This window comes from Nelumbo nucifera, chromosome 7 (assembly GCF_055504915.1).
Source record: "Nelumbo nucifera cultivar China Antique chromosome 7, China Antique-T2T, whole genome shotgun sequence".
NCBI lineage: Eukaryota > Viridiplantae > Streptophyta > Magnoliopsida > Proteales > Nelumbonaceae > Nelumbo > Nelumbo nucifera.
Window position 1 is genome coordinate 60,408,380 of NC_142655.1, and position 27,833 is coordinate 60,436,212.

Here is a 27,833-nt window from a genome sequence, read left to right on the forward strand (position 1 = left end):
TTTGCCTCTTTGATTGGCAGCCATCACACAGCCAATTTGGAGATCCCTTCAATAATTAGTTTTCCAATGTTCAGAGATTTTGCCTCTTTACTCCCTCAATGAAGACCAAAGTTTCAGGTCTCAAGGAATTTCCTACTCTAGTTGGGCTAGAATAAAATGCTTGTATGTTGCCCTCTTCATCCCTAAACACGCCAACAATTCCTGCAATTGAAGCCTGGATTGATTACCCCTCTTTTAAAGAACTCACCAAACACTTCTAACAAATCTTCTTTCAAAAATCCCAACAATCTTGGTAAAAGGCCATTGTGAATCCTTCCGACCCATGGGCTCTGCATTTGTCCAATGAGAAAAAACCTCCCTAAATTCCTCAAGCTCAAAATTCCACTCCAACTAGATTTTAATTTTACATGGAATACTTGACCCTTCAAGACCCTCAAGGCACACTCTTTCATTCAAATTTCTTATATAAATTGATCTAAACTCACTTTGTTGTGTCAAAGTGACGAGGCAAGAAAAAAAAAGAAATGTGTATGTATTCTGTTTTGCATGTTTTTCTTGTAGTAGGATTCCAAATTGTTGTTTTTGGGTAGCTTTGTTGATAGTTTGGGACCAGGGGTATTTTCGTCATTTTATAAGTCAGATTTTTGGTCAGGGGCAGTTGGGTGCATTTCTGTTGGGTTTTGGTCTCTTGGGTCTTTTTATAACAAAAGTTATCTTTTAGGGGTTCATTTGAAGTTAGTTTTGTTCTTAAGGAGTTGTTGGTGAGAGGGAAACATTCTAGTGGCTTATGTGTAAATATTTTAACTAATTTGTCCAGCAAGCCAGTGAGTCTTATAAAAGAGAAGGGGGCTTTTTCTGTTGGGGTCTTTTGGGTTCTTTCTCTCTTGTTTGAGCTGTAGCTCAGCCCTAGCCAGGGTTTTCAAGCATTGGGAGCTTGGGTTTTGAGGAGTCGACCCATTTTGGCACCTTCCAATCCTTCTATTGCTGTGTGTCTACATGGGAGGTCAGCTTGCTGCCATTGTTACTGTAGCGGAATTGTTATAGGAGGAGTTTTACTTCAGGTTCAGGTCTGAAATCCCTAAAAGTCCAACTTATTTTGCTGTTTTCAGCTTGGTATTTCTTGTGCTCATTGCTGTATATTTGAGGTATTGCATGTAATTTGTCTTTCTCCACATCAAGTGGTATTAGAGCAAGTTTTTTCCTTGGGTTTGCTTCAAAGTTCATCTCCTTGTGTTTTCTATATTATCATGGCTGCAAGGGGTGGACGTGGTAGGTGTGGTAGAAGACCACAACATGTCATTGTAGAGGTTTTCCAAGAGGCTATAAGAGGACTGCAAGAACAGATTGAACATCTTGCTCAACTTGTAGCTCAAAATGCTGCTAGGGATGGTGACGTAGCAAATGAGTTGGGGCTAGGAAGAAGAAGACAAGCTCCTAGAGTTGATGACCAACTCACTGACATTATTAGTGAAGAATCAAGTGAAGACATTGAGCAACCTGAAGGTGATCAGCATGGAAGGAATAACAACCAATAGTGGGAAGACCGAATAGTGCAAGCTTTACAATCCAATCAAGGTCATGGTGTTCAACTTCATATTTTCCGAGTTTGATGGTAAGTTGGAACTTGAAGAGCTTCTGGACTGGTTGGATAGCATTGAAAATTATTTTGATTGGAAAGAAATGAATGAAGAAAGAAAAGTGAAGCTTGTAACAATAAAGATGCGTGGGATAGCCTTAGATTGGTGGAAAAATTACCAAAGGGACAAAGAAAGGAAGGGGAAAAGAAAGGTTAGTTCCTGGGGAAGAATGAAAGAGAAGCTGAAATCCTAATTTTTACCACCAGACTATGAGCAAACTCTTTACCAAACGGTGTAGAATTTTTGGCAATGGGGAAAGAGGGTGAAGGAGTACACATAAGAGTTTAATAGATTAACTCTTCGGAGTAATATGTCAGAAACTGAACAGCAAAAAGTTAGTAGATATATCAATGGAGGTTGCCAATACACGATCAAGTCAGCCTACATTGCCCGTATAAGGTAAAGGATGCATATCAGCTAGCTCTAAAGGTTGAAGCTCAATTGAGTTGGAGCTCAGGGCGGAGGCTAAGTGCTGTCCAAGGTACATCTTCGTCAGTAGATCGAAGTGTTGGGGCTGGTAGGGGTCGTGTGATCAACCAAACACGACCTACAGTCCAAGGGACTTCAAATGCAACAAAGAGTAGTCAAGGGCAGCCTACTATTAGATGTTTAAGGTGTATGGAGTTGGGACATCATTCAAATGAATGTCCTAAGAGAAGGATTGAAGGGCAAACACATTTGGTTGATGAAGTCACTGGTGAACAACAAGGTGATATAGGCCATGTTGAGGATGAGCAAGTGGCTGAAACTACTGAAGCTAATGCTTTAGAGGAAGAAAATTTGGTTGAGAAAGAATATCTTTAGAACATGTTGTACAGCTGGTGGCAAGTTGTGTAATTTGATTATTGACAGTGGGAGTAGTGAGAATCTTGTTTCTCAAGAGATGGTGGATAAATTACAGCTCAAGACTGTTCAACACCCCTGACCATATCGTATTCCGTGGTTCAACAAAGGAAATGAGGTAAGAGTTTATTCTAAATGCCTAGTTAATTTTTCTATTGGTAATACATTTGAAGAATCGGTATGGTGTGATGTTGTCCCAATGGATGAATGCCATATTCTCTTGGGTCGCCCATGGCAATGTGATCGTAAGACCATTCATTGTGGAGACATGAACACATACAACTTTGTGAAAGACAATAAGAAGATAACTCTTAAACTAATGCAACTTGATTCATTTCCAAAGAAGGAAACAAATCCAACCACTACTCTCTTCACTTGAAATAAATTGGCTCAAGAAGATGGGAATTTGGATGTTGTTTACATGCTGGTTACAAAAGAAGTTAGCAAAGAAACACCTATTCCAGAGTTGGTGAAGAAGACCTAACCTACCCCACTATAGAATGAGTCCTAAGGAGCATGGGGAGCTCCAAAGACAGGTAGCAGAGTTCTTGAAGAAGGGCCTGATCCGTGAGAGCTTAAGCCCATGTTCTATACCAGCTTTGCTCGCACCAAAAGAAAGATGGTAGTTGGCGTATGTGTGTTGACAGTCGTGCCATTAACAAGATTATAGTTAAGTACAAGTTTCCCATACCCTACCTTGATGACATGTTGGACACATTGGCCGGCTCACAAGTCTTTTCAAAGATAGATATGAAGAGTGGATACCATCAAATTCGTATTCAAGAGGGGGATGAGTGGAAGACTGCATTCAAGACTAAGGAAGGTCTTTATGAATGGCTGGTTATGCCATTTGGGTTGTCTAATGCTCCTATCACCTTTATGAGGTTCATGAGCCAAGTTTTAAGGCTGTTCATGGGGAAGTTTGTGGTAGTTTATTTTGATGACATACTCATCCACAACAAAGATCATGACAACCACTTAGAACACTTAAGTGCAATCCTAGAAGTCTTGAGACAAAATCAACTATTTATAAATTTGAAGAAGTGTAATTTTATGACAGATCGGTTGGTGTTTTTGGGGTATGTTGTTTCAGCCAAGGGGATTGAGGTGGATCAAGAAAAAGTTCAAGCTATTCAAGAATGGCCAACACGAAAGACCTTAACTGAAATTCGTAGTTTCCATGGGCTAACAACATTTTATCGTCGATTTATAAAGAATTTCAGCACTATTGTGGCACCCATTACTGAATGATTGAAAGGAGGTGAGTTTACTTGGACTCCCGTAGCTGAGAAAAGCTTCCAAGAGCTAAAGATGAGGATGATGAAGGCTCCGGTATTGGCTTTACCTGATTTTAACAAGCTCTTTGAAGTTGAATGTGATGCATCCCATGTTGGGATTAGAGCTGTCCTTAGCCAAGAAGGCTGTCCAGTTGCTTACTTTAGTGAGAAACTCAATGATGCTAGAAGGAGGTATTCCTCTTATGATGTTGAGTGTTATGCCATTGTGCAAGCGTTGAAATTTTGGAGGCATTATCTTATCCAACGGGAGTTTGTGTTGTATTCAGACCATGAAGCATTGAAACACCTTAACTCCCAGCAGAAGATAAAGGGAAGACACGCTAAATGGATTGACTTTCTACAAGAATATAATTTTGCTTTGAAGCATAAGGATAGATAGTAAAACCGGGTAGCTGATGCTCTTAGTAGGAGAGTTCACTTGGTGTCAACAATGTCTACTAATGTTGTGGGATTCAGCTCCATCAAAGACCAATACCAAGATGACCTTTTTTTTGGCCCTATTAGTAGAAGCTATACAACAGGTGACAAGGATATTCAAGCCAAATTTGTGTGGAATGATGGTTACTTTTTCATGGGCATTAGGTTATGTATTCCATTAGGATCTTTGAGGGCATTACTCCTTGCTGATTTGCATTGCAAGGGACATTTTGGTCGCAAGAAGACACTTGAAATGGTCTCCAAAAGGTACTTTTTGCCAAGGCTACAAAAGGATGTGTTCTATTACGTTGATAGATGTCACAAGTGCCAAACATCCATGGGGAAGTATCAAAATACAGGTTTGTATCTTCCCTTACCCATACCAAAAGCACCATGGACTAATATTACTATGGATTTTGTGTTGGGGTTGCCAAGAACAGCTAGGGGTAATGACTCTATTTTGTTGTGGTTGATCGTTTCTCTAAAATGACCCACTTTATTGGTTGCCAAAAGACTTCTGATGCTTCTCATGTAGCTAACTTGTTTTTCAAAGAAGTTGTTCGGTTGCATGGATTGCCAAGATCTATCACATCAGATCATGACACAAGATTCCTTGGCCACTTCTGGAGAACTTTATGGAAGTGTATGGGTACTACCCTACAATATAGCAGTACATTTCACTCACAAATAGATGGACAAACTGAAGTGATTAAACGAAGCCTAGGCAACTTGTTGAGGAGCCTAGTTGGAGACTACTTAAAGCAATGGGATCTCATCCTACCACAAGCTGAATTTGCCTTCAATGATTCAGTTAATAGATCTACAGGGAAGACTCCTTTTGAGGTTGTGTACGGTTGGTCACCTAAAAGTGTCGTTGATCTAGCTCTTATAATAGGGTTGCGGCGAGTGAGTGATGATGCCGAAGCTTTAGCTGAATCCATTCGAGAGATTCAAGAGAATGTACGATAGAAGCTGAAAGAAAGCAACCAAAGGTATAAAGAAGCTAAGGATAAGCATCGCCGGATGAAAGAGTTTCGTGAGGGCGATGTAGTCATGGTTTATTTGCGGCCTGAGAGGTTTCCCGTTGGGACCTACCATAAGTTGAAGTAGAAAAAGATTGGTCCATGTCAAGTGCTGAGACGGTTTGGTGACAATGCATATGAAATTGAGCTACCAACTGATTTGTCCATTTCACCCATTTTTAATGTAGTAGACCTCTTTGATTATCATGGGGACCTAGAACCAACAACAAAGGATGGGCGAGGACAAGCACAAAGGGCCAGTAGTTCTAATGAATTTGAACAAGTAGTGGGTGTAGAAGATGTCCAAGTCACCAACACTCAAAGTGGGGCCTATTTTAGGTTCTTGGTCAAGTGGAAAGGGAAACCATCAATTGAGAACTCTTGGATTAGTGAAGAGGAGTTTATGAAGCTAGATGGAAACATGTGCAAGGCTGCTAAAATTGCTGCTCACATGGGGTCGAGCTCTTTTTAACCCGGCGGGAATGATGAGGCAAGAAAAAAAAAGAAGAAAAAGAAAAAAAAAGAAACGTGTGTATGCATTATGTTTTGCATGTTTTTTCTTGTAGTAGGATCCCAAATTGTTGTTTTTGGGTAGCTTTGTTGATAGTTTGGGACCAGGGGTATTTTCGTCATTTTATAAGTCAGATTTTTGGTCAGGGGCAGTTGGGTGCATTTCTGTTGGGTTTTGGTCTCTTGGGTTTTTTGTAACATAAGTTATCTTTTAAGGGTTCATTTGAAGTTAGTTTTGTTCTTAAGGAGTTGTTGGTGAGAGGGAAACATTCTAGGGGCTTATGTGTAAATATTTTAACTATCTTGTCCAGCAAGCCAATGAGTTTTATAAAAGAGAAGGGGGCTGTTTCTGTAGGGGTCTTTTGGGTTCTTTCTCTCTTGTTTGAGCTGTAGCTTAGCCTCAGCTAGGGTTTTCAAGCATCGGGAGCTTGGGTTTCGAGGAGTCGACCCATTTTGGCACCTTCCAATCCCTCCATTGCTGCATGTCCACACGGGAAGCCAGTTTGCTGCCATTGTTATTGTAGCGGAACTGTTCTAGGAGGAGTTTTACTTTAGGTTCAGGTTTGAAATCCCTAAAAATTCAACTTATTTTGCTATTTTCAGCATGGTATTTCTTGTGCTTATTGCTGTATACTTGAGGTATTGTATGTAATTTGTCTTTCTGTCCACATCATAAAGAAACCCCACCAACCACTAATTTTGAAATGTGATTCCTCCTCTTCTTGCCAATTGCCATTGCATGGAAGAATTTAGTGTTCCTATCCCCCTCCTTAATCCATTTATGCCTTGATTTCTACGTCCAACTGAAAGGAAGGGAGATCCATCATATGGATGGCTGAACCATGTAGGGGTGGTTGTGCGAAATTTCAAAATTTTTCTCTCTCTCCCTTTCGGGAATCCTATTCCTTGTTTTAGAAAAATTGCATTTTTCAAGGTTCGTTCTTGAAACAAACCGGACCAGATTTGTAACAAAAAAGAGGGAGAGATATACCTGATAAGGAATCCACAAATGTAGCTCCCAACTAGGTGTTCACGCCCAAAGAGGTCACCAAATCCTGCCTCCTTTGAAAATGACACAGCTTAGGATGAAGCAGGATCAGCAAAGTAGTTCTTCAGTAAGAACTGCAATCCTTCGGCAATGATCACGCAGGGGATGTGAGCACAACTTCAGATCTGATTTTTCTAGCAAAAATCAAAATCAAGAACAATTCTTGATTAGTCCAAGACTCTGGAGACCGGACAGGGTAGGGCGGCAAGTACAGATGAAAGAATTGGATGTAGTAAAAGTGTTTAAAAGAAGGATTTTGCCCTCTATTTATAACCTTTCTGGATTAGCTTCCTAATCCTATCAAGAAAGGGTTCTTTGATCCAAATCTTTATTTGGATCTAAACTCTTAAGTGGATAAGACTTATCTTATCCTCCTGCTGATCCAGATCCAGATCTAAACTCAAATTTGCCCATAATTAATTAATCAAATTAACCCAGTTCGAATTGGGCTTTAGGCCCATCAAGTTATTAGGCTCACTTCCCTTTTAATTTGCTATCTAGCTTGGTTCTCTTTGTATGGTGTGGGACCCTAACATTGATCTCCACAAAAGCCATATGGGTTCAGCCTAGCCTTTGTTACAAGGCCTGGCCAAATTCACTGCTGAACACAGTGAACCCCTGAGCCCATCAGTATGGGCTCTTAACAGGCCCAACATTTACACTAAATGGTCCTTGGGTCCAACCACCTTATGAAAGCCCAAGGACTATGGACTTAAGTGAGATTAGCCCATTAGGTAAAAAACCATAAATTGTCTTAAACTTAACCTCTCAGCCCATAATGATCAAACACTGTCCGGCAAGAGATGACCTTTCCCTCGGCTGTAAGGTACAGTGTCGCACTCTCTACTCAGGATGGATCCCGGGAATTAAAACCATTGCAAAACTTTTCATAAAACATAATATATGTATATCTATATATAAATATATTTTTTAAAACAAATCTCAAACAAGATTGAAATCCACTGCCGACAGTTTAGGTTTCCATCAGACAGAGTGCTGTCTCCGATTATTCACTTTGTCCGACAAAGGGGCTGATTTTGTCACTATGATCACCCACTCAGGTGAATTCTCAGACTGCCCCAACATACTCAGGTTTTGACCCCTGCTAAGGATCTCACTGATTGGCATATCAAAGATAGCCCAATCCAACACCTAGTGCAGTACCATAATCGAGTCTAGGGGTTAGGTGTAACTTTTCAGTTTTGCCCTTTTGTCTCCAACGTCCAGGGGATAACTGGAAAATGGTCCGGTTCAGGGTTTCAAACAAACCCACACTACATGTGCTTCAGGTCAGAAGAAAAACAACCTTTTGAGAAGAAATGACTGTTTAGAAAGTTGCAAAAATTGAAAAGAAAGTAGCAGAAATTAGAGTTCAAGAGGAGAGAAGAAGAAGAAGGTAGCGGCAACTTGGGTTCAGAGAGAGATTTTCGAACATAATCCCTTCTCTTACTCCCTTGATTCTATTTCATTAAGTTAAACTTTAGTAATTTACAGAGAAGCTCCTAGTTGGGCAGAAAATTAAAAAGACATAACATAAGAAAGAATAAAGCCCAGATTAAGGCCCATTATAGAAAAGAGCATAAAAGACAAAAAAGGATAAACAGCCTATGGGCCATTCGGCCCATCTTCTCTACACTCCCCCTCAAGATGAGCATAGATGTCAATCATGCCAAACTTGCCAATATCATGCTGAAGTTTAGCCTTGGGAATGCCCTTGGTGAGGAAATCAGCTAACTGTCCTTCAAAGGTGATGAAAGGTAGACACACTTCTCCAGAAGCCACTCTTTCTCGAATGAAGTGTCTGTTAACTTCAATATGCTTAGTTTTGTCATGTTGCACTGAGTTGTGAGCAATGTTGATGGTGGCATGATTATCACAATATAACATCATTGGCTTATCATGCTCAATACCCTGTTCCTTAACCAAGGATCTAAGCCACAATAGTTCAGAAACTACATGAGCCATGGCTCTGTGTTCTACTTCGGATGAAGATCGAGCAATAACTGATTGTTTCTTGCTTCTCCAAGAGACAATATTACCTGCCACCAAGCTACAGTACCTAGAGGTAGATCTTTTGTCATCATTGTTTCTGGCCCAGTCAGCATGTATGTAGGCTTCAAGTTTCATATGGCCATGCTTAGCAAATAGAATTCCCTTTCTAGGGGAGCCCTTCAAATAACACAGAATCCGCTCTGCTGCTGCCATGTGAGTATCCTTGGGAGCATGCATGAACTGACTGATGCAACTGACAGCATATGCAATGTCTGGGCGAGTCATGCATAGATAAAGAAGTTTTCCAAGTAGTCTCTGGAAGACTCCCTTATCTTCTAACAATATTCCATCCGAAGCAGAGAGTTTATGGATCATATCGATAGGAGTAGCAACTGGTCCAACACCCATCTTTCCTGTTTTAGAGTGCAAATCAAGAACATACTTTCTCTAAGAAATAAGGATCCCATCCTTGGATCTAGCAACTTCTACACCAAGAAAGTATCTCAATTCCCCCAGATCTTTGATCTCAAACTCTGTATGAAGGAAAAATTTGAGATCATTAATCCTTGAGACTATTACCAGTAACAACAATATCATCAACATACACAATCAGGTAAACGACCAAAGATCCTCTCCTCTTCATAAAGAGGGTATGATCAGACTGTGTCTGTACATGGCCAAAGCTAACAAGGGCAACCCCAAACCTTTCAAACCATGCTCTAGGGGACTGTTTGAGTCCATAAAGAGATTTCTTCAGCCTGCAGACCTTTCCTTTCATATCTGTTTCATACATCCCTGGAGGAAGAGACATATAGACCTCCTCATGTTACTCTCCATTCAGAAATGCATTCTTTACATCCAGTTGATAAAGTGGCCAGTCTGATTGTGCAACCAAAGATAGCAGAACTCTCATAGAAGTCATCTTGGCAACAGGGGCAAAGCTCTCTAGATAATCAATCCCATATGTCTGTGTATAGCCTTTTGCAACCAACCTAACCTTGTACCTTTCAATGGTGCCATCAGCATGATATTTGATAGTAAAAACCCACTTACAGCCTACTGGATCCTTCCCTTCAGGCAAATCAACCACTTCCCAAGTGTCATTCTTGTGTAGGGCATCAATTTCTGTTCTCATAGCATCCCTCCATTCTGGAATATTAAGAGCTTCTGACACAGACCTGGGAATTGGGTTAGAAGCAACAGAAGAAAGGTAGGCAAAATATGAAGGAGAGGGCAAACTATAAGAAAGGTGTTTGGAAATGCAATGTGCAGTACACTTCCTTTTTCCTTTCCTAATAGCAATGGGGATATCAAGGTCTAGGAAGGATGGCTCCAAAGGGGCTATAGCAGTACTTGTTGTCTCATCTGTAACTGGAAGTGCATGAGGCTCATGTGTTGTAGGGGAAACAATCTGCTCATTTCTGGTTCTCTGCCGTTGGTACAACATGGGATTAAAAATAGGGCAAGGAGGTAAAGGAGGAGGAATAAGAACACTGGAATGAGAGTGAAGTGACTGATCCTCCCTTGACTCATTTGAAGGAGGAAGAGACTTAGCAAAAGACTCAACTGGGATAGGAAGAGGAAGAGCAAACACTTGTGACAAATCCTCCCCTTTTGGACAATGTCTCTCCTGAGAAGAACCATAGGAAGAAAGTTCATCAAATGTGACATCCATTGAGACATACTGAGTGCTAGTCTTTGGATCAAAACAACAGTAACCCTTCTGTGTGGGGGAATAACCAAGGAAGATACACTTGTGGGCTTTTGGTTCAAATTTATGTCTCTGGACACTTGGGATATGTACATAACAAGTGCAGCCAAAGACACGAAGAGGAATAGGAAAAAGATCCTTGTCCGGATGAAGAAGATTGAAGGGAGACTTAAACCCTAAAACCCTGGATGGCAACATACGGTTTATAAGGTAGGTAGCAGTGAGAACAACATCACCCCAAAATTTTGTAGGGACATGTGAGGCAAATAGAATACTTCTTGCAACTTCAACGATATGTCTATTTTTTCTTTCAGCAACTCCATTCTGTTCTGGGGTCCTAACATAGGAGCTTTGATGAATAATCCCTAAATCAGTGAGATAGCAGGTCAGGTTTTTCTCAAAATATTCTTTTGCGTTGTCGGATCTAAAAATTTTAATTCTGGTATCAAATTGGATTAGGACAAATTCATGGAATTGCCTCACAAGTCTGGGAACTTCATCACAGGACTTCATAAAAAATATCCAAGTGAACCGAGAAAAGTCATCAATGAACAAGATAAAATATTTGTAGCCACCCATAGAAGGTAAGTGGTAAGGCCCCCACACATCAGAGTGCACAATATTAAAAGGAGAAGATCTTTTATTACTCAGAGGATAACTGTTTCTACAATGTTTTGACAGTTCACAAGACTTACAATGAAAACTGGACAAACTAATTCCCTTAAACAGTTCTGGGAATAAATGACTTAATGCAGAAAGAGAATGATGACCCAAACGAAAATGACATAACGTGACTCGACTGATAGACTCTGTAGATGTAGACCCAAAAGCAGCTTCTCCAAGTTTTTCATGGCACTGTCCAGGAGTATCCAACAGATATATTCCATTCGCCTCACGGCCACTCCTAATCACCTTTTGAGACTCCAGATCCTGAAAAACACAGTAGGAAGGGAAGATGGTTACACAACAGTTTAATGACTTAGTTAGGCTACTTACAGATAACAAGTTTGTATTTAGTCTAGGTACATGAAGAGCATAAGGAAGAACCAAGGAGTCTGTAGCCTTGATGGTTCCCTTGCCGGAGATAGGGGCAAGAGAGCCATCGGCTAGGGTGATTTTGTCACGTCAGGAAGTAAATCATATGAAACAAACAAAGTAGAAATGCTGGTCATATGATCAGAACCACCGGAATCAATAATCCAAGGGATCCTATGATTACCTGAAATGGTTGCATGATTGGCAGAAGCCTGTATACCTGAATGAGCAAATGCAAAAGATGTTGAATTTCCTGGAGGGTTGGAAGAAGAGGTCACATCCTCTAGGTGACTGATCATCCTCCCAAACTTCTCATATTCTGCCTTCATAGCTGCTAACTACTCACTAGACGTCATCTCTTTAGTTTGGTATCTATCACTATCTGGACCAGTTGCAACATTGGCACTCCCTGCCTTTATATTATTAGACTTCTTCTGAAACCGAAGTGGTAGGAGCTCAAGATGCAATTTCCAGCACTTGTCTTTAGTGTGTTTTGGCCTTTTACAGTACTCACAGATAATCTCTTTCTTCCCTGAGCTACTTGGAGTCCCTGCAACCCCCTTGGGTTTCACTCCCATATTAGCAAAGTGATCATTTAGACCAGCCCCTTGGACCTGGACAAGTCTTCTGCTTTCTTCACTACTTACCAAGGCATATGCTTGAGACAGTGAGACACTATCCTTGGATAAAATATTTTGCTTTGTAATGTCGTACTCTGGATTTAGCCCTGTCAAGAGCTCAAACACCTTGTTTCTCTCAACCAGTTTTCTGTAGGTCTCAGCATCATTAGTGGTGTTCCAGGCTACAACTTCTATCAAATCTATTTCTTGCCATAAAGACTTCAGTGTTGAGAAGTATACAACTAATGGTTTCTCCCCCTGTCTCAAATTCTTCACATCACTTCTCAACTTGTAAACCCTGGCCACATTTAATTTTTGGGAATAGGTTTTAGCAACACTATCCCAAATTTCCTTTGCTGAATTCATCCACAAATAGTGCTGACTAATCTGCGGTTGCATTGAGTTCACAAGCCATCAAATAATAGTATAATTTTCTTGCATCCACTTTTCATATGATAGATCATCTTCCGGAGGAGCCTTTTTGCTCCCGGAGATAAAACCCCATTTGCCTCTACTACAAATATGAATTTTTACTGATCGTGACCAAGCTAAATAATTAGTTCCATCCAGCTTGACTGTGGTCATAGCCAGGAGAGAGTCTACAGAGGCTCCCAGAACCTGTCCGGATTCAGCAACATGCTTGTTTTCAAAGTCCGAGGAGTCCATCTTCTTAAATACTTCAAAAATGACTTCAAACAACTTCGAATAACAACAAATGAAGACAAAACAAAAACTGTGTTGCGAGCCAACCTCTATGCAACCATACCAGTAACCTGCGTCACACCCGGAAGCTGGGAGAAATAGAGAAAACTCAGCCACTCCTTGTAGATTTCACAGAACACCAATCCACTTGATTCGATCTTCAAGAAGAAGAGTGAGAAGGCCTTCAGTCTTTGAGCGCCTAGGTCAAACTCCCTGTGGGGCCCGCAATCAAATTTCTCCAGAAAATTAGGGTTTTAGGCAACACATTTGAATCTGTCAAGAGGACGACAAAACCAGTCCCCTTCTCTCCAGAAACCACTAACAACTGGGCTGAAATAGGTTTCTTTAACTATTCATATGATTCAATTCTCCATACACACTGTCTATGGGGAAAAAAGGGAAAAACGGGCCTGCTCTGATACCAAGAAGAAAAACAGCCTTTTGAGAAGAAAGGACTGTTTAGAAAGTTGCAAAAGTTCAAAAGAAAGTAGCAGAAATCAGAGTTCAAGAGGAGAGAAGAAGAAGAAGGTGGCGGCAACTTGGGTTCAAAGAGAGAGATTTTCGAACATAATATCTTCTCTTACTCCCTTAATTCTATTTCATTAAGTTAAACTTTAGTAATTTACAGAGAAGCCCCTAGTTGGGCAGAAAATTAAAAAGACATAACATAAGAAAAAATAAAGCCCATATTAAGACCCATTACAGCAAAAAACATAAAAGATAAAAAATGATAAACTGCCTATGGGCCATTCGGCCCATCTTCTCTACAAGGTCTCACCCTAGTAGCTAAGACAAGACATCCCAATCGACTTGGCAGCACATTAGTGTCAGCCTTGGCAGGATAAACCTCCCCAGGTCTATCTAACGACTGTGGAGATTCTAAACTAACACGAGTCTCATAAGTGTCCAGTTTAAGGGTATTACACAGAAACACACCATATATAACATGAATCAATTATGTACTATTATTCATTTACAATAAATGTCAAAAGTACATCAATCTGATTGGAGCTAAGGGCATACACTGTCTGACACCAACTTATTTCCTCCTTATGAAGTAGATCTTCTAGTTGTTTCCTCAGTGACCACCTAATTTCCCTATCTCCTTCCTCAAAAGTACTCCTCTCCTCTCTTTTATCTAATTCCTCATTTTGATTAACCAATGTTTGCGTACTCTCTTCAATCCTTCCAAATTCAAAAATATTTCATTCCTTAATCTTGGATTTTAAATCTTGCAGCTCCCTATGAAATCTCATTCCTTTCTAGTCAACTCTTAGGTTGTTTTCCTCCCACCACTCTCTAATCTTTTGTATAAAGCCAGGTGACACATCCACATGTTCTCAAAGCAAAAGGGATCTGGTCCTCTACCATCAAACTCCTCCTTAGGAATGGAGATAGGCCAATGGTTCGAAATTAGTTTGGGCAAAGCTCTAGACACTAGACCACCCCAGTGCTCCTCCCAGTCCAATGAGAAGAGAAATCAATCCAGTTTGGAGCAAATTGGGATAGCTTGGAGGCTGGACAAGGTAAAATTACTATGTAAGAGGGGCGATTCTTTAAGCTTAAAGCACTTATGAATTGATTAAACCTTCTCATTCTTGTGGTGATGCTTTGTCTCCTATTATTTGTTTCTTTAGTAAATCTGATCACATGAAAATCTCCACCAATACACCAGGGTCTTTCCTACAACCCTTTTATATCTCCCAATTCGTCCCACATTTCATTCCTCTCCTTATGTCCATTTGGACCATACATATTTGTTAATACCAGTTCAAAACCATCCTCCACTTGCTGAAGCTTTATACATACTGTAAATTTAGCCACAAGTTCTTCAGTTCCAATCATCTTCTCCTATTTCCATAAAGTTACCATGCCTCTAGAAGACCTCCTCCCTTAGTGCTCCATACACTTTTTGCCCATCTACTATCAAACTCTACCAATTTGGTTTCTTGAAGGACAACAATACCGGGATTCTCTTTTCTTACCACTTCCTTAATAATTGCTCTCTTCCTAGCACTACCTAGGCTACGAACATTCTAGCTTGAATCTTCATAATCTTTTAACTCCCCTCCTAATGTTCCTTTTCCTACTTTCTCTCTTTTTTCCTTTCTCTTCTCACACTAAACTCCTTGTCCCTTTCAATGTCCAACTTCAGTTTTTCAACTTCACTCAAGTTTCTTTTCCTTGTCTTTCCTTCACCCTTGTTTTTTCCTTAAATATGTTTTCAAACCAATTGGGTCTTTAACGCTACAACCATGTTTTCTAGCAAAATCCACCAAGTCCTCATTCTTGCTATCTTTCTTCTTCACCGAACCTTCTCTACGTACTTTTCTATCTTTCCCACTCCCCTCTACCCTCACATCTACATTGCCATCCTCAATTTTATTTCTGTCACCTCCTCCCTCAACTTCTCTTTTCTTTAACTCCTCAAATAAAGCCTCTATCATTTCCTAAATTCTTCTACCTTCCTCCACATCCACAACCTATTTTCCCCAAATCCTTCCTTATCAACAAGCTTCTCATTTATTCTTTGATCTGCATTACCTTGGACTTGCAAATCGGAAGGCTGTAGAATACTTGGAGGATAACTAACAGGTATAGAACAACCATTAATATCCAAAACTGAAATGACAAATGTACTTGAGCAAGAAGTCTTAGAGGGAGACTGAAGAGAAGGAACCGTGGTAGATTTTGTTGGAAAGCACCTTCCGTCTGTGACACTACCCGTTGTTCACCCTCAAGAATCTGTCACTTATCAATTATCCTAGTTCCCCACCTGGCATCTCTCTGTTAGGCCTTTGAATACCGTCCCCAATTCCCTGCCTGGAACTTTTAATTTGGTTTGGAATTTCTCTATTTAGGCTTTAAAGGTTTTCACCAACTTCCCTGTGCAACTCTAGTTTATCTTCCACCCTCTTTGATAGATCCAAAGTAAAGGTTGGAGTATTTTTGATTTCTTCTTTGAAAAGCATAGCTGTACCATACACCTCTTCTCTATCTTCTCCATCTTCACCACCTTCCCCCAAACTATCGATCAATGAGCTAGTCTCAGAGTCCGAGCGCTCTCATCATTTTTGAAGCATAGTTTACCCAATCTCCATCTGCATCCTTAACATCTTCTTTTCAATCTCTTGTGTATCTTGGGTTTGGTTGGTTGAAAACGATTCAACTTGCATGAGATTCTTGTGAAAAAGCCCTTGGTCTCCATTACAGAATCTCCTTCGATGATCTATTTTGCGTTGAGGAGCCATTTGGGAAGAAAGAAATTCAAGAATCTTTACAAGGAAGGAGAGAACCAAGGAAGCTATTCAAGAGGTGATTTTTATTACAGTTGTAAATTGGCTTAAATCTATGTAGTTATTCAACAATGTGTTGATGGATGATTTGTCAAGAAAGTGGAAAGAAGTTGCTTATTCAGTTCCATGTCAAGAGGTGTCAGTTCCGGTATGGACCCCCCTCCTAGCGTCTTCTTCAAGATGAATTTTGATGGAAGCAGTGTTGGTAACCTAGGGCCTTTGGGTATTAGGGTTGTTTTAAGGAATGAGGAAGGGAAAATAATTGCCTTGTTCTCAAGTCCAATTAGAGCAGGTGACTCCCTTAGAGCTGAGATCTTGGCGCATTGGAAGGCGTACAAAGAGCTAAGGAGTTAAATATAAGGAAGCTGATTATAGAAGGAAACTCCAAATTGGTGGTGGGCTAGTTGAAAGAAGACAAAAATGGTCTGCGGACTTACAACAATGAAAAGAAAAAACTTAAGTAGCTGACAAAGGACATGGAAGTGAAAGTGACTTGGGTTAAGAGATGTTCCAACTCTTTTGCTGATGGCTTAGCTAAACAAGCTGTGAATAAGGGTGCTTTGTTTTGGGCTCAATTGTAAAACTTTTTCTGTTTTGTTTGTTTGCTGTTGGGGGAGATAACAGAGTTTATCTCTTCCCATTTTATCCTTAATTTTCATTAATGAAATCTTTTGTTATTGATAGACAAAAAAGATAAACTTAACTTATCATCCATAGTCGGCCCTCTACACAGACATGGACCTTGACTCATATGGGTCAATAATAACTCGTGTGAGACCTTTTTGATTGCCCCACTGGCCCATAACAAAAGACTTGCTATCCAAATTCCTTTCTCCATTTTCAAAAAAATTTAAATTCATTTCCTTTTTGGTTAAAAACCTTGCTCGACCATTTGGAGCCGATAATTGAGCTTCAACCTTCATCCAACACTTGCCCCTCAATTCTCTCTATTGCCCTTTTCCTTTCTCCTCCATGTGTCCCCCACTCCATCAATGAGCTTTCATCTTCAACCTTCGACCAAGATTCCTGTAGACGTTTCATATTCTGAAACCATCCAGACTTTCAGCCACAAACCATCGACGAACATGTCCAAAGCCTTGGGGATTTTGCCTAGTTTTAGCCCCTTCACTACCATTCTTACCACCTGCAAATCATTAAGGCTACATTTCACAAGAGTTCCTCCTAGCAACTTCACAATTGTCTATGGACTATTCGTTCTAGAGATTTATAGGGAGGCTAAATAACTTTACTGTAAAACTCCCATGGGGTATATCAAGTTGGTTACATGATGCATGTCGGTTTTCAAGCATTACCAAACCCTCTAGGGTTTACACTGTCTCAACATCGGAAATGATCATCCCCTCTTTTCCAAGATCTAAGATTGCTTTTTGATTGCCAAAGGGCATAGCTGAAGTAGGGGACTTGAAGCCAAACTTCTTCAATATTCATTTTGTATCTTCCCCCAATCTTTAACATCTCTTGGTGTTGTAAGAACTACCCATTGTTTCCAACACTCTTTTCCTTCATTGATTATTAATTTTTTGTTAATGTTTGACCCAACCAAAATTGGATGAGGGCTCCTTTTCTCACCCCTCCTTTCTCCATCTCCTCCCCCTTCGACTATGAAGTTGTGGGTAGAGTTTTACTTGCACCCCTTGCTCCAACTGTTACCTTCTCACCATCTCCCCCTTCTTCCTTCTATACTTCATCCTTTGTCAGTTGAAACTCCTAGATTTTATTAGCAAACGCTTGCCAACCTTTTCTCTCCCTTCTGGAATGCAAGCCAATTGCCTCCTATAGTCATCAAAATGTTTTGTTACAGCAACAAACTGCCTTTTCAAGTTCTTCCTCATTTCTATTCCATACCTCTTCCCCATTACATCCAAATAGCTCTTCCACCCCTGTTTTTTGATAGAGTAAACTACTCCTTCCACGAAACCTTTCAACCAACAGACAACTTCTCTCACTAGGAATATCGTAGCGCTCTTTTCTTCCTAAACTTCCCAAGGCTGCAACTCCTCTACTTCTTCCTTCCTCAAACATTTTTTCGTATGTTTTTATAACTTTGATCTTCAGTTCTCTTCTCCATCTTACTGCCTCCTGGAACTCTCTGCTGCCCATCAATGCCCAATTGTTCCAGAAGAGATCTAAGCCATAGTAACTCGGACACTCCATGGGCCATTGCCCTATACTCTGCCTCAAAAGAAGATCTAGCCACCACAGATTGCTTTTTACTCCATGAAACAATGTTCCTTGCCACCATAGCACAATAACCTAAGGTGGATCTCTTTTGATCAATACAACTGGCCCAGTCTGCATCTATATACACTTCCTTCATATGTCCATGCTTGGTGTAGTCCAGCAAAGAAGAAAGAAAGTAGAAAAAGGGAGAAGAAAGGAGAGGAGAAGCGAGGAGAGAAGAAAACAGTTCCTTTCAACTAAGTTGCTGGCGGCACCTAACTTGGTATTTATACATAGGGTGGCAACTTGCAATAATAGAAAGGAAATATACCAAAAATACTCATATGATAAGCATATATACTTCTTCTTCAGAAAAGAATTTTTAATGTCTAGTTGATGAAGCTCCCAGTCAAAGTTAACAGCCAAGGATAACATGATCCGAATGGTGTTCATTTTAGCAACAAGGGCAATGGTTTTTGCATAGTCGACCTCATAACCTATGTGTGCCCTTTTGCAACTAAACTGGCCTTATGCCTCTCAATTGTTCTATTTGCCTTGCGTTTCACTATGAACACCCACTTGCACCCTAGTGACTCTTTGCCTTCAGGAAGATCCACTAACTCCCAAACGTTGTTTTTTGTAGAGAACACATTTCTTCCTTCATTGCATCGGTCCATTTAGGGATATACAAAGCTTTTGCAACATTTTTGGGAATGGAGACACAATCAATGGCAGGGGAACAAAGGAAACACTAAGGTCATTAGTAGAATTATCAATAGCAACACCCTTCCTATGAGCAATGGGCAATAGGGTGTTAGATCATGTTCCCCTTGATCTTTTTTTGAGATGTTTTCATAACACAAGAAATGGGCAATAGGGTGCTTAGTAGTACATGATTTAACACCCTTCCTATGAGCAATGGAAACACTAAGGTCATTAATAGAATTATCAACATATTCTGTTTATTTGAATTTTGAGATTATGGCAGACAAGTAATCAGTAGTTATGTCGGATGTTATTCCATTGATGTCAAAAATAACTGAGCATAAGCTTAATGGCTCTAATTATCTGGATTGGAGTAAAACTGTTCAACTATATTTGCTGAGTATTGCTATGGATAACCATTTGACTGATGACCCTCCTAATGATGTCGGATGTCGGATGTTATTCCAATTTCAACATATTCTTCTTCTTCCTCTGTTTACTCTTATTTTACAAACTCAATTTGACACTTGGCAGCCTAGGACCAGGGCTGACATGCCATAACTTAATTTGAATCTTGATCCAGAAGATAGACTCCATTTTCTCCAATCATCCTTCCTGTTCTCAGGTCTTGGAAAAAACTAGTCTTTGGTAAGAAGTTAACACAAAAATTCAATCTTTTAGTTAGAGAACTGACAGATAAGAGATTTGTGTGAAGCTGGGGCATATAAAAAACAGAATCAAGAGATAGTTTATTAGTTCCACACTATATATTGAATTATGGGATCCATCAGTCATAGTAATTCCATCTCTACCAGAACATGCTCCATAGGAAATAAGCTGGACGGACATTCTATCAGTTGTATGATCAGATTCTCTTGAATAGATAATCGAAGGAGTAAGAACAGAGCCATGGAAAGCACGTGTATTAATTGATTTTGCATAGGCAATGGAAGGAACAATAGGACCAGTAGAGCTAGGTCTCCTACTTCAACCCATGTACTTTTTGGTCTGCCCCTAGCCCTTCTAGCTCCTTCAACTTGCAACACATCTCTTCTTTTTATGGGTGCTGTTGATGGTCTTCTGTACATGTGTCCAAGTCATCTTGGACATATTCTATCACACTCCTAGGTTCCTTCAAATGACTTCATTTCTGATCCTATCATTTGTAGTTTTTCCACTCATCCATCTCAGCATACACATTCTGTCATACTTATTTTTTGAACATGTTTCTTGTACTGCCCAATACTCTGCTCTCTACCACATTGCTGGTCTTACAACCATTTTATAGATTTTTCCTTTTAATCTAAGCAGTGAACCTGGGAAAGGTTATAAATCATAATCATCAACATCAACAACAGCAACAACATCCAATTTAATCCCATATTTGGATGCCATAATTATTAATTTATTATCCAACAAAAATTTTATAGCTTTTTTGAAGTCTTTAAATGGAGTCCATCTTCAAAATATTGTGAAATGTTCAGTAAGTTTGGTTGTTAATAACTTATTCTATGCTATATCACATCTGTTAACAATTGTTCCACTTCTATTTGATTTCTGTAAAAATTTTAAAAGATTGCACTGTTCCTTATAGTTTCTTTATTCTGATATACCTTTTTTATACTTCTTTTAATAATTATTTCTTTGTTTTTCAGTTCTTTGTATTGAGAGATTATGCAAGAGAAACACTTGCTTTGAGATGGAGGTCTTGGATGACAAGCTATTACATGGAAAGATATCTTAAAAATAGGACATTTTACAAAATCCAATCTCAGTCAATAATTGACAATCCAGACCAGCGGATAGTTGATGACTTAAGTTCCTTTACTGGAACAGCACTTTCATTTTCTTTGACACTCTTCAATGCTGCTGTAGACTTGATATCATTTAGTAACATCTTATATGGTATCTACCCACCATTGTTTGCTGTTCTTCTTGTATACTCCCTTGGTGGAACAGCTATAAGTGTATTTCTTGGAAGGGTAAATTTCCTTCTCATTATCACAATCTCCAAGATCTTTTCCCATAATATGTTGTCTTTATCTTCTCAAATTAATATAAAATATTTTCTTTGTGAATTTCAGGGTCTAGTTAACTTAAATTTTCTGCAAGAGAAAAAAGAAGCAGATTTTCGTTATGGACTTGTACGGGTTCGAGAGAATGCTGAATCAATTGCTTTTTATGGTGGAGAGGGAAATGAAATGCAACTTCTGTTGCAGCGCTTCAAAAGTGCTTTTGAGAACTTAACTGTATGAATAACTTTCCTTTTTGTTCTTATTGATCCCATATAATTGCCCAATACGTTCTATGTTGATTGTGAAGGCTTGTTGCTTTTTTTTTTTTTTTAAATATTTTGTAACTGAAATTGAACAAGACTTTTGGGAGGAGGAATTCACCATTCAGATAGGGAGGTGTTATGACCCAGAGATTTGACACGCAGTTCACAGACTTACAACAGCGTTCAGACACTCGAACATCAACAAAAGAAACTAGTATTCATTCAGCAGAAAACATTAACAGTTGGTCGGTTCTTCGAGAGACCGCCGGCTCTCCCAAACACTCACAATATTCTTTACTCAAAGAAAACATGCCCCCCCCATCCCCCAAAGCCCCTTCTTATACCCTTCTGATAGCATAACTGACTCCCTCTATAAATGCCCAGCTAGCCTAGTTATAAATGCCCAAAAACTCTTCTTTTTTCATAACTGACATAGCTATAAATGCTCCAAGACTCTTCCTATTCCCTTCTGACCTCCTCCATAAATGCCCCATGTCTAATCTCCCCCTTATGCTGCCTTTTCTTTCTCCTAGCATACGTAAGGTTAACTGGGGGCCTATCATTACCCGCCGTCGAAAGTCTAACCTTGTCTTCAAGGTTAAAATGAGGAAATTGGTCTCAAATTAAGTCAAAAGGCTCCCAAGAATCTTCAAAATCAGGCAGGTCCTGCCAATGAATAAGCACTTCCAACCAGTAACTCCAGGCATAGTGGATGGATGCACACCGCGCACGGCCGCAGGATAACGGAGCTTTGCAACTCATCTAGTCTCTGAATAAAATTCCTTCTTTCTTTGAAAGCTAGACCTTTTCAATCTCTTGACTGCTACCCTTGTTCCATCAGGAAAAAACCCACTATATGTGCCACCAGTCTTGGCATTTCCAACAAGATGGTTACCTTCACTGAAATTTTTTGTAATTGGCCTCAGTTCCTCATTGCTGAAGACTTTCCCTGATGGGGTAACTGATGCAGATGTTGATGGATTAGATGCTTTGTGAGACCTTCTGCTCCTCTTGCTCCTCCTGTATGCAAGCAACCAAATTACAACAGCCAAAGTTGTGCAAAGGATCATCCCACTAACAGTTGCAAGGATGATAAGATACTCCTTGTGGCGGCGCAGGTGGTAGCATTTGTTCTCTATATCAAGCATACAGATGAACTCATGAGAGTTGTTGCATCTCTCACCCACAAGGGTTGGCTGGCCATTAGTCACCGATGTACAGGTATTGATTAGATTAATGCCTTTGCACGATGAATTGGAGCAATTGGAGTGAAATGGTGCCCCAGGGGAGATGGACTCATTCCAATGTGTTGCATTGTCAGACCACTTCCAACTAAAATCACCTGTAGAATTGAAGCCTCTTCCTCCAACCCAGCAGCCTCTTGCTGTATTAGTGCAGAGTTTTCCAGCAAAACTTAGTTCCTTGGCTGATGTCAGTGCTGCCAAGTGCCCATTATAATCCCTACATCGGGACTCTGATTCATCCCAATAACTGGAGTTTTCTATCAGCCCAAAACACTTGCTCTTATTTGGACTGATTACTGGCAGGTCTCGTAAGGGAGCGGAGAGCACCTCAAATTGGCGACGATATTCCTTAATAGTAGAAGACTGATGTAACAAGAAGAGCTGCTCCTGTAAATTATCCTCCTGAGTCGATCGAAAACGTTCAAGGAGGAGCTCTTTGAATTCTGTCCAATCACGAAAAGGTCACCAACCATCTTCCCAGTAATACCACGCCAATGCATCGCCCTCTAAACAGACAACTGCAGCTCGTAGACGCTTTGCCGGAAGCAAGCCATTAATCTCAAAATAGCGCTCCGCGCGAAAAAACCAGCCGTCAGGATTTCCCCATCAAAGATAGATAACTCCAACTTCCGAGGAAGTGAATCAGAAGTATGTTCCGGGACTGACATTGAAGAAGACGTTGGGAAAGCTGCACTCTTCCCTTTGTCAGCCGCACGACTCGATGCGACTAAAGGAGGAGCAATGTCAGTAGTAGACAAAGGAGCTGAATAGGTCTGTTGCTGAAGCAACAAATCAAAACGTCTCACCAGATCTTGAACGACTCTTTCCAAAGATTGTACCGAATTCTCCAGGGACGAGATCTTCGAAAGTCCAGCCGCTACCTTTTCTGGATCGAGTCGCTGAATCTCATTGCGTAAGCCATCCATCTCCACACGAAATTCAGAATGCAGAGAAGTCAAGCGTTCTTCGAAACCCTCCACCTGCGATGCCACTTCCTTAGCTGTCACCATGGCCGAGGAAAGACGTGCTCTGATATATGATCCAGAAATTTGACACGCAGTTCACAGACTTACAGCAGCGTTCACACACTCGAACATCAACAAAAGAAACTAGTATTCATTCAGCAGAAAACATTAACAGTTGGTCGGTTCTTCGAGAGACCGCCGGCTCTCCCAAACACACAATATTCTTTACTCAAAGAAAACATGCCCCCCCCCATCCCCCAAAGCCCCTTCTTATACCCTTCTGATAGCATAACTGACTCCCTCTATAAATGCCCAGCTGGCCTAGTTATAAATGCCCAAAAACTCTTCTTTTTTCATAACTGACATAGCTATAAATGCCCCAAGACTCTTCCTATTCCCTTCTGTCCTCCTCCATAAATGCCCCATGTCTAATCATCTCCCCCTTATGCTGCCTTTTCTTTCTCCTAGCATACGTAAGGTTAACTGGGGGCCTATCAGGAGGTCTTAGGGGGCTAAAGGACTTCTTTATTGGCTTCACAACACAATAGGTTACAAAACAATGACTAGGACATAACATAATATTGCAAGTTACACTTGCCATTTGATCATCATGAAAAAGGACTCGTTATAGAAATATGAGTCTCCAAACTGAGATACATTATTGGTTTTAGTCAGTTAGTGAAACAGCTTTCCAATTAGCTTTTTTGGGGGAAATACCTAAGGTCAAGGCCACTTTGCAGAATACTCTCTGTGATCAATTAGTATTTTTAGTTTTGTATTATGATAGTTTTGCACATCTACGTGAAGCTGATCTTATTGCTTCGTTTATTTGGGTTGTGTTTTACTGCTCAGTATTTGATTTGTTTAATTCTTGGGTAATAAAAAAAAGGTTGCACAAGGTAGATAGTTGCATCTTCACAATATTTAGTAATGAGTAGACTTTTTTTTTTTGATAAATAATGAGTAGACTAGCTTTTGGTCTAAACATTATTTTAATTTTTTCCCATTATTTTGAACTGCTTTCTTTCTGGGTTAATAACTGCAAGACAAATATTTTCTAAAATGGTTAAGGAGAGGGAGAGGGACTGCTGTTATAATTTACAGGATTATAACCATAGGATCAACTCAGTTCCAACCCTAAGACTTGGGCCTCTGGCTCAAGCCTGGCCTACCTGAGGTGAAAGCCCGAGTTTTCAGACACATGCCCAATCTGAGCTTAATCCAACAAAAACTGGGCCAGGCTTGGACTCGGTTAGGCCTGGGAGGGTTGGTTGGGTTTGAATGTTTCCTTTTTATTAGAAACAGTTGGCAATTGATTTTGAATAAAAGAATTTTGTACATGGACCATAAGATCTAACAGCCCTTTGTTTGGCCTATCACAAGCCACCCACCTCTTACTCTCATTGCTATTTCTTTCTTTTTTATTTTATAAGCCTCCTCCTAGGGAAATCAATCCCCTATACATTTGGTTCCTTCCTTTGCCTTGTCTACCTAATGATTTAGTCATGTTATTGGCTGAACATGGAGTCCACTTGTATGCCACTCTGAATAGATTTGTTATTTCCTTAATGTCCTTGATTCATGTTTTAATGCCAAGACCCCATCCTATTTTTTTGGTAATAAAATAAAAGAAGAAATTTCATTAATTGATAAAAAAAGTACAGCCAACAGTGATGGGAAATCACCAATAAGAGAAAAAACTCAAGATAAAACAATACATCAAAGGCAAAAACAGTACAATAGATCAACCCAACAACCAATTCTAATGATTCCCTGAACACCCTCTCAAATTCAGGCAAGATTAAAATCCACTCCAGAATCCTTTTTTCCAATGATTGAGATAATTTGATCCTTGCACTTGAATGGCCTTCAAATGTTCTTCTATTTCTCTCTTTCCAGATTTCAAGGGAACATAGTTCCATGCTATTTTTGTGTTTCTTCAAAATAAGCCAATGGGAACATATCAAGATTAAAAAGGCTGAAGAAGTATCTCCAAATATACTTAGAGAAACAGTGTTCAAAACAAAGATGTAACACATTCTCCTCTTTGAACAAACATAAGTAGCATCTGCCTGCCATCTGAATTTCATTGCTTTTGATACGATTCTGGGTAAGAATGCTATCTAATCCAACTAGCAATCAAAAGCCCCCACCCTAGGAGGAATTGGATTTTCCCAAATTCCTTTCACAGCCGACTTCTCCACTTCATTCCTTGCCAAAACTCTATAGGACTTCAAACACACAGAAAAAAAAAAAAAATGAAGAAGACTGAAGAGAGGAGAGCTTGAGAGTTCAGCAATGAGGGTCTGAGAATGAGAGTTTTGAACCTACTCTCTCTCAGCACCCTAACATTCTTTTATTAAGATATATTTGAATAATTACAAGGAGGCCCTTATGTGGGCAAGAATTTACAAAGAACTGAATATAGACAGGATGGGCCCAGAATAAGGCCCATTACAGAAAAGAAACATAAATAACAAGAAAGAATAAACAACCTATGGGCCATTCGGCCCATCTTCTCTACACTCCCCCTCAAGCTGAGCATAGATGTCAATCATGCCAAGCTTGCTGGTATCATGCTGAAGTTTTGCCTTGGGAATGCCTTTGGTGAGAAAATCTGCCAACTGTCCTTCAGATGTGATGAAAGGAAGACACACTTCACCCGAAGAGATCCTTTCCCTAATGAAGTGTCGATCAACTTCAATATGCTTGGTTCTATCATGTTGCACTGGGTTGTGAGCAATGTTGATGGCAGCCTGATTATCACAGTACAACATCATTGGCTTGTCATTTTCAACTCCAAGTTCTTCCATCAATGATTTTAGCCATAATAATTCAGAAACTCCATGTGCCATGGCCCTGTATTCTGCTTCAGCAGAGGACCGAGCAACAACCGATTGTTTCTTGCTTCTCCAAGAAACAACATTACCAGCCACCAAGCTGCAATACCCAGAAGTAGATCTTCTGTCATCAATGTTTCCGGCCCAGTCAACATCGGTGTAGGCTTCAAGTTTCATATGACCATGCTTGGCAAACAGAATACCTTTTCTTGGGGAGCCCTTCAAATAACATAGGATTCTCTGCTGCTGCCAGATGAGTGTCTCGGGGAGCATGCGTGAATTGGCTAATGCAACTGACTGCATATGCAATATCTGGCCGAGTCATGCATAGATACAAAAGTTTCCCAAGAAGTCTCTGAAAGATTCCTTTGTCTTCTAACAATGTCCCTTCTGAGGCTGAGAGTTTATGACTCATATCAATAGGAGTAGCAACTGGTCTAGCACCCATCTTTCCAGTCTCGGAGAGCAAGTCAAGAACATACTTCCTTTGGGAGATAAGAATCCCATCCTTGGATCGAGCCACTTCTATACCAAGAAAGTATTTCAAGTCCCCCAAATCTTTAATCTCAAACTCTGTATGGAGAAAAGATTTTAGATCACGAATTCCTGAAACATCATTACCAGTCACTACAATATCATCTACATACACAATGAGGTATACTGCCAGAGGTCCACTCCTCTTCACAAAAAGAGTATGATCGGACTGTGTCTGCACATAACCAAAGTTAACAAGTGCTGTTCTAAATCTCTCAAACCATGCTCTAGGGGACTGTTTTAGTCCATAAAGAGATTTCTTTAGCCTGCATACCTTCCCTTTCATATCAGTTCCATACATCCCTGGAGGAAGAGACATATAAACCTCCTCATGTAATTCACCATTCAGAAATGCATTCTTCACATCCAATTGATAAAGGGGCCAGTCAAAGTGAGCAGCTAAAGATAGAAGAACCCTCACAGATGTCATCTTGGCAACAGGTGCAAAGGTCTCTAAATAATCAATCCCATATGTCTGTGTATAGCCTTTTGCCACCAGCCTGGCCTTGTACCTTTCAATAGTGCCATTAGCTTGGTATTTGATAGTAAAGACCCACTTGCAACCGATTGGATCCTTCCCTTCAGGAAAATCCACCACTTCCCATGTGTCATTTTTGTATAGGGCATCGATTTCAGATCTCATAGCATCCCTCCACTCTGGAATCTTAAGAGCTTCTGACACAGACCTGGGAATAGGATGAGAAGCAACAGAAGAGAGATAGGCAAAGTATGGAGGTGAAAGCAAACTGTAAGAAAGGTGCTTGGAAATGCAGTGTGCAGTGCACTTCTGTTTTCCTTTCGTAACAGCAATGGGAATATCAAGGTCAGGGAAGGATGAATCCAAAGATGCTGAAACAGTACCTGTTGTCTCTTCTGTGACTGGAAGTGTATGAGGCCCATGTGTTGTAGGAGAAACAACCTGCACATTTTTGGATCTTTGCCTTTGATACACCTT

General features: G+C 40.2%; 1 protein-coding gene across 3 annotated transcripts in view; it reads left to right on the plus strand.

The window, feature by feature from the left end:
- The window catches only part of ABCD2 (ABC transporter family protein), a 111,882-nt gene that overhangs the window by 13,351 nt on the left and 70,698 nt on the right, over window positions 1–27,833 (plus strand). For all 3 annotated transcript variants that reach the window (XM_088891536.1, XM_088891537.1, XM_088891535.1), the window contains 2 exons: window positions 20,673–20,999; window positions 21,102–21,266. In XM_088891536.1, coding sequence (XP_088747662.1) covers window positions 20,673–20,999; window positions 21,102–21,266 — 492 coding nt within the window. The remainder of the gene's footprint in view (window positions 1–20,672; window positions 21,000–21,101; window positions 21,267–27,833) is intronic.